At 46.3% G+C, this 8,337-nt stretch overlaps 1 protein-coding gene across 1 annotated transcript; it reads left to right on the plus strand.

The window, feature by feature from the left end:
• Positions 1-14: 14 nt before the first annotated feature.
• On the plus strand, positions 15-7,868 carry LOC110297420 (cytochrome P450 2A5). Its single transcript, XM_029479394.1, has 9 exons — positions 15-239; positions 468-630; positions 1,339-1,488; positions 1,747-1,907; positions 3,493-3,669; positions 4,967-5,108; positions 5,547-5,734; positions 6,337-6,478; positions 7,482-7,868. Exons 1-9 carry the CDS (start codon positions 60-62, stop codon positions 7,661-7,663), a joined length of 1,485 nt encoding a protein of 494 aa, XP_029335254.1. The 5' UTR covers positions 15-59; the 3' UTR covers positions 7,664-7,868.
• Positions 7,869-8,337: the final 469 nt, after the last annotated feature.

Raw genomic sequence — 8,337 nt, forward strand, 5'->3', positions numbered from 1 at the left:
GGATGTATAAAAACAAGCTAATTCAGCCATCACTGTCTGTCTATCACCCCACCGCCACCATGCTGGCCTCAGGACTCCTCCTGGTGGCTTCAGTGGCCTTCCTCAGCGTCCTGGTCTTGATGTCTGTCTGGAAGCAGAGAAAGCTCTCAGGAAAGCTGCCTCCCGGACCCACCCCACTGCCCTTCATTGGGAACTTCCTTCAGCTGAACACAGAGCAAATGTACAACTCTCTCATGAAGGTGCCACTGGGCATGGAGATGGGTCAAATGGGGCATATGGTAGGGTATTGACCAGGTGGGAGTGTGATTTTAGGCCAGGGGACTTATGAAGACATCCACGCCACTTCCTAGACCTGTGGGATCACATCTTGTCTGATAGCCATTAGAAGTCTAAGAGAAATGAATCCCAGACCAGGTATCAAAGTATGAACTGTCCCTCTAACTTCTTTCATCATCTACCTCCATCAGATCAGCCAACGTTATGGTCCTGTATTCACCATCTACCTGGGACCTCGCCGAATTGTGGTGCTGTGCGGACAGGAGGCAGTCAAGGAGGCTCTCGTGGACCAAGCTGAGGAATTCAGTGGGCGGGGCGAGCAGGCTACCTTCGACTGGCTTTTCAAAGGCTATGGTGAGAGGGACTTGGCACAGGGGATGAGGCAGAGGACTTTTGAGAGCATCATTCCAGCCCCCACTCGCCCCCACACACACTCTGACTTTTCCACCCCTCCAGGCTATCTTCTTCCCACGTCCCTGCCTCCCACTGTGTCTAGTCGCAGACTCATCTCTCTGCCAGTATTTCTTGAGACCCGTGCCTCCTTTTCCACCTTGAGATTCCTCTGTCGGAATCCTGCGCCTCTAACAGGATCCGAAGCTTCCCTGCACCCCACGCCATCATTTTTCGGCTTCTGTGATTGCTTTCTCTCTTTCTCTCCGCTGCTTTCTACTGCCAGACATCACAGAACATTTGTTCCCAGGGCCTGTCTTCCAGCAACAATGTCTCCTCTCTCCAGACTCTCTTTGGGTCTTTCTCTTTATTTCCGTCTCTTTTCTTGCTCAGTTATACATTCTTTCTCAACTATAGTCACCACCAGGTCTCTTCAGTCTCCCATCTCTCGCCTCTGTCTCTGCCCCTCTGTCTCCCTCTTCTTACTGTCCCATTACTCNCTCTCTTTTATCTGTAGTTTTCTTGGTGCCTTCTTGTGTTTTGCATTTGCATTNCTAATGATCTGTGTGCATCTTTCTCCTTCTTGCCCTCCTGTTAGGGGAACAGCGCAAGAGTTCAGTGGCCAGCCACGCTCCTTTTCTCTGACTTCTGGCTTCTCACTCACCTTCCCAGGCATAGCCTTCAGCAGCAGGGAGCGAGCCAAACAGCTAAGGCGTTTCTCCATCGCCACGCTGCGGGACTTCGGTGTGGGTAAGCGTGGCATCGAGGAGCGCATCCAAGAGGAGGCGGGCTTTCTCATCGATTCATTTCGGAAGACGAACGGTAAGCGGAGCACCGCAAATTCTCAGGACCTACCAAGGGATAGACAGCCAAAGCAGCACCATACCATTTCACAGGATAGAAACAAACAAGGATGAGCATGCTGGTACCCTCTGTGCGATCTAGTGTCTGGGGTTTTGGCTCAGCCAGTGCCCTTTTTTAATTCTCTGATTCAAAGTATCTGATGCTAACACCCAGGCGATGCTTTTTGCCTAGTTCCAATGTCTCCCTCTCCTTTCTTCTTCTTCTCCCCACCCGTAGGTGCTTTCATTGACCCCACCTTCTACCTTAGCCGAACAGTCTCCAATGTCATTAGCTCCATTGTCTTCGGGGACCGCTTCAACTATGAGGACAAAGAGTTCCTGTCACTGCTTCGAATGATGCTGGGAAGCTTCCAGTTCACCGCTACCTCCATGGGGCAGGTAACCTGTTTCAACCTTGTCCTACCATGCCCCCTACCTCTGCTGCCAGCTCACTCCCAAAGTGCTTCCAGCAAGTACCTTCAAACTNTCCCTACAGGTTGCTCAAGAACAAATGTCAATACACAGTCACTCTCAACAGCTGAGCCTGAATTCAAAACCCTTAATCTGTCTCTCTCCCCCTACCCCTCCCTCTCTCTCTCCATCCACCTCCCTCTCCCCCTCCCTCCTATTCCCTCCCCCTCCCCCTCCTCCCTCTCTCTCTCTCTCTCTCTCTCTCTCTCTCTCACACACACACACACACACACACACACAGAGCCACTCAGCTCTTTCAGCTGGGCACACATTATCATCACAATTCATTTTAATCTCTAACACAAGATCACCATGGGACAGGTCCGCTGAATACCCCTCCCCTCTTCAGTTCCTGGGCATCTAGTGCTGCAGAACCCAGCTCACTCATAGCATGTGCCATCTGCAAAGATATTCCGAGCTAGCCCACTGGAGTACGTAGATGAGTACCCCTAACTCAGCCATGGAACTACCCAAACATCTGGGGCTCTAAGCAAAATTTCTACACAGAGTGTCCACCAAACACCTAAGTAAGGGTCTTCCAACACAGCTCATTCACACACCTAAGTAGGGCCATCTGTGAAGCCATTTGAATGACAGAGCAGGTGAACACATGAATGTCAGCACTGCTTAAAATAGAAATTAAAAAANAANTTGGANNANNGTATATTGTGTATTGAGCATANTCANCCTCACACCCCTACCTTCCCTTTCTCACACCTCCTCCTGTTAGTCCTGTTTGTCTATAAGACTGTTTTATTTTCAAGTGATATCCATGTTCATATATGTGCATACATATGTACACATGTGATTTGACATCAGTACCACAGATTGAAGGAACACATACACACGATATCTAATGCTGATTTAGACTTCTTTGATGTGATGATCTCCCATTGTACCTACTTTCCTGGAAATTCCATAACATTATTTTTAATGGAGGAAAAATAGTTCAGTGATTTTATATAGATAGATAGATAGATAGATAGATAGATAGATAGATAGATAGATAGATAGATATCTAGATATATATATATTTCCTGTCACTTTTTTGAATGATGCTGGGAAACTTCCACACATTTCCTCCTTTATTACGTTGTTTTTGGACACCTAGATTGAGTGTAAAATTCAGCTAATGTGACTATCCAGGACTGGTTTAATACTGGAAAACCTGTTAACCTTCACCAGTCCAAATCCTGCTAGTATATGAACAGCTGCCTCCAGCTAAAGTCACCCAAATACTTAAGGATCTACAGATGTAACTTCAACCCAGCAACTAGATGTCATCCAACGCAGCCACACTCAAGAACCCCAAACCCACATATGCAACCAAATCCACCTCACTTAAAATATTGGATAATAGCCATCACACTTNAACTATGTTGCCACCTTGCACCACCTGGTTATCTAAACTCCAGGACAANTGACAGAGAAGTCCCTTGCCTGAAGACAGATGCCACCTCTTGGATTTTATGCCGACAGCTTCCTTGGTTTTTCCTCCCTTTTCCACCCTCAGCTCTATGAGATGTTCTCTTCTGTGANGAAACACCTGCCAGGGCCCCAGCAACAGGCCTTTAAGGAGCTGCAGGGCCTGGAGGACTTCATAACCAAGAAAGTGGAACACAATCAGCGCACGCTGGATCCCAATTCCCAAAGGGACTTCATCGACTCCTTCCTCATCCGAATGCTGGAGGTAAGCCCAGAAGCTAGGGAGCATGGCAGGAGGTTCAAAGCCAAGCAAGCAAGATGAAATCACACTTGGGGGAGGGGGGAACAGTGGACCACTCAGATCAGTCCCTCATTATAAACCTCACATATTACCACTCAGCACCACTGTTCTGTCACAGACTGAGATCGCAGCCAGTGTATTAAAGGTTTAGTGATATCCACTTATTTAGTACTCACACTTCTTGGGCGAGGTTGGGCTATGACTCCCATCTTACAAATGAGGAGGCTGCAGCTCTGAGAATATAGGCNACTTGTCTTGCATCACAGCAGGAGGGCCATGTATCCTACCTCATTGTCTCAGGCTGATGCATGGGTGTAACATACCCCTTAACTTTGCCTGTCCTTGTCATTCACATCTGTAGAACAGGTGACCTAGCTTTCCTGTGGCCTTCTCTCACCTGTGCAGAACAGAAGNGAGGGTTACGGTGGTGTTTTGTGATAAGTCCTTGTGATGTAGCCCTAGTTGGCCTGAAACTTGCTGTGTAGGCCAGGCAAGTCTCAACTCTGTGGTGGTCCTCTCAGGCCTGCTTTCTGATGTCTTGGATTATCAGCATGTGGTACCCAGCTGAGATGGAACTTTATGCAGCCTGAGTGAAAAGGACTGAGGGATGAGATTCCTCTAGAAAATATTAAGGTTCATAATGAAGAGATGGGATCTTGTTGCCTAACACTCATTGTGTCTAAGGGCTGGAAAGATGGCTCAGTGGATAAGAGTGCTGGCTGCTCTCCCAGAGTTCCAGGGGGGGCATTCAATCCCAGCATCTACATGGNAGCTCATAACCATGTAACTACAGTCCTAGTAAATCCGATGCCCTCTTCTGGCCTCCGTGGTTACTGAACACAAGTAGCACTCTGACAGGCATGCAGGTAGAATACTCGGTACACATAAAAGTAATTTTNAAAGAGCTCTGTTATCTATCTCAGAAAAACCATCTCTACTTTTCCCTGACTTCCTCCAACATGACGTCTGTACCATTGTTTCTCAGTCTCTCTCCAGCCTTACTTTCCTAAATATTTCTACCGTTTAAAAATTGACAACTCAGTTGGTCACTAGCAATCAAACACCAGCTAAGTGATGAATGACAGAAGAACACTTAGGGCACTGGGTCACTTCCAAAGGTCTGAAACCAGGAGAATAGCCAGGGTTCCCCTTCTCCACCTTAGGTCTGAGCCAAAGAAGAGTGAGTTCAAGCTGGAGAAAAACTAGAAGGGTACCAAGAGTGTAAGGAGTGGATTTGACCTGAATATTCCCCTCCCTGCAGGAGAAGAAGAACCCCAATACTGAGTTCTACATGAAGAACTTGGTGCTGACTACACTAAATCTCTTCTTTGCTGGCACAGAGACCNTCAGCACCACCCTGCGCTATGGCTTCCTGTTGCTCATGAAGCACCCAGATATTGAGGGTAAGGAAGGCTTCAAGGAACAGGAAAGCAGGGGTTAAGGGGAGAGTGACATGGATATAGATTCNAAGCTTGCATCTTGCATCTAAACCTGTCTGCCACAATATCCCCTACCTCTCTCAAAAAATTGGACTCTCAGATAACTAGCTACTCCCTGCTTTATCTAGACAAGCCTCAGCTGGTGGGTACCAGTGGGCTGGTGTGTTGCTCATCTGCACTTCAAAGGGGCTACTTCCTGCTCCCCAGNTCACCAGCTAAATCTCCTTTCCATATAATTCTGGTGTGATTCATACAGGTCCCAGGAAGNAGCTTCACCAATGCATGATTTGCATGTAGTGAAAATGATCTACAATGCCATACAATGTTCCCTGGCCTCCATCCTGTCTTAGTTCCTCCACTATGAAGTTCTTGGATACCTAAACCCATCCCTGTTCTTCTCAGCCAAAGTCCACGAGGAGATTGATCGGGTGATTGGCAGGAACCGGCAGCCCAAGTATGAGGACCGAATGAAGATGCCCTATACGGAGGCTGTAATTCATGAGATCCAGAGATTTGCAGACATGATCCCCATGGGCCTGGCTCGAAGGGTCACCAAGGACACTAAGTTTCGAGATTTCCTCCTCCCCAAGGTGCTGAATCACCCAGCCTAGAGTGACCTCTACCTCTCTTCATGGGCCTCTAGGACCTTCTCCTCATTAGAGTGCACCCAGCCCCTCACTCAGTTCCTCGGTGACAGATTTTCTCTGCCACCACACCCCACTGCCCTCTTACATAGAACTCCTATATCTTGGCTTTTCTCTGAGACTTTCCCACCCAGGAATTTTAACTCCATGCCTATCAAGAAGTATAAGCTTAATTGATCGAGATCTTGACTGTGTTCGAGACAGGAGTCTCATGTCTGCCATATATCCTGTTTAGGGCTACATAAATTCAATACCCCTCTAGTCTTGACTTGAGAGACATGAATTGAACAGCTCTCAACCTCCCACCCCAGAAGACAGAGCCCATGTCACTCATTTATCCTGTCTAATAGAACATGAACCCTACATCCGCTATATTTACATCTCAAGATTAACCTCACATTCCTCAAAGCTCCTCCCTCAAAGCCCCCACAACCCACATATGTTATCTTCATCTTCACCTGGGATATCCTAGCTCACACTTCTAACCCCTGAAGGCCAGCAAGACACACATCTAAATCTACCTGATTGACTCTCTTTATCATCAACAGGGTACTGAAGTGTTTCCTATGCTGGGCTCTGTGCTGAAAGACCCCAAGTTCTTCTCCAACCCCAAAGACTTCAACCCAAAGCACTTCCTAGATGACAAGGGACAGTTTAAGAAGAGTGATGCCTTTGTGCCCTTTTCCATTGGTAAGAACCCATTGTCTAGTGCCAGACTACTGCTCACACTAACAGATAGCTTATTCATTGCTTCCATCTGATGAAACCATGTATCTCTCTCTGTCTTGGAATATTCTCTTGTATCTAACTCTGAGATGACTAGCTGCAGCTCCCATAATTCTCAATCACCATGTATCAGAACTCTGGAAAAGTGATGGTCAAATTTTAATGATAGGTGAGGGGAAATGCAAGCTCAAACTGAGTCAGAGGTCTTTCTCAGGTCATACAACCAACCAGTTCTTAGAAAGGATGTGGCCACATGGCAGCCATTCAATCTGGCTTCTCTCTCTTGGTCTCTCCTGAATTGCTATGCTTGGCCTCATACTAACTTTGGCAATATGTTCTAACCTTCTGTCTCCTTCTCATTCTCTGGCTTGTTCTATCTTTACCTGTGTCTAGCTTGTTTTCTTTCTACAACCTGCCTCTGTACAACTGTCGCAGTAAAACTGCCTCTTTTGTCCATTTTTCTTTGTCTGCACTGCTATCTTAAGTAACTTCCCTTTCAGCTCTTCTTGTGAGAGCCAAACATATCCCATTCTATCAGATCTTTCTCTGATTCATCACTTTGTCTGCCACTCAATTAGACATCACTTTCAAACATGAGTGCTTCCTTCTACAAACTAACTTTATCTTCATTGTTTGTAAAAGTGTGTTTGAGGGTTTGTCTGTATTCCTGCAAGAGAAATTAAAGGTGTGTGCTAAGGCTGAGCCACACAACTAGAAACAGGTTTTTCCAGTAAATAACACAATCTCAGGGTTCACAGTGTGATTGAATATCCTGCAACAAAAGGGAATACACATTTCTCACTGTTACAGCCTGGTGTTGATCAACACACCTCAAGTACAAGTACAACTGATGCTCAGGGATTAGAGCTTTCCTTAAAGATCTCAGCACTTCTTCCCATGGAGAATGCAGCCAGGGACTTGCTACTGGCAAAAACTGGCTTCACTTTCCCCTGTCTTGTCTCTTTAGGAAAACGGTATTGTTTCGGAGAAGGACTGGCTAGGATGGAACTCTTCCTCTTCCTCACAAACATCATGCAGAACTTCCACTTCAAATCCCCACAGGCACCCCAGGACATCGATGTGTCTCCTAGACTCGTGGGCTTTGCCACGATCCCACCAACCTACACTATGAGTTTCTTGTCCCGTTGAGCCTGGGCTGCATGAGGTTAAAGGGAATGATTGAGACCAGACAAGTCAGGGGTTGAAACTTAGAAAAGGTCAAAGGTACAGAAGAAACAGAGGACACAGAGTAGACTTGCAGAGGATATTTCAAAGGTAGCCAGAGAAGGGGGAAACTTATACTATGTTGTCAATAGGAATAATAAAATAATAAAAGTAGATATTATTTATGGCATAAGTAGTCTTTGTCAAGTTTATGCTAAATGGTCTTGGGATCTCACTTAACACTCATAAGTGCATGGGAAGGGGAAGAGAGTTTATGCTCATTTTATTAGTGAATCACATTCTTGATCTTATATGTCCCTAATCTAACTGTATTTGTAAGTGTACCAAAGTCTCACAGAATCCAAGAGCTCAGGAACATTTGGACAAAGATCTGTGTGCTTTGGCCTTGGGTAGATTTTCAAACATCACCACTTCTCAAATAAAACAGAAAAGCTCATGTCTATTGCCACACCATCCTGTGCAGAGGTATTTCCAGAGCTTTGGATGGACAGCGGGCCTGGATCCACCAATCACCCAGCTGCACTTTGATCTACTTACAGAGAATACTCAGGGCCAGCACATTGACATGAGTGAGTGCTGATTCATGGATGTACACGTAAGTGTATTGCAGGGTTTCCTCTGGCTATGCAGGAGTATAT

This window comes from Mus caroli, chromosome 7, assembly GCF_900094665.2.
Source record: "Mus caroli chromosome 7, CAROLI_EIJ_v1.1, whole genome shotgun sequence".
Lineage (NCBI taxonomy): Eukaryota > Metazoa > Chordata > Mammalia > Rodentia > Muridae > Mus > Mus caroli.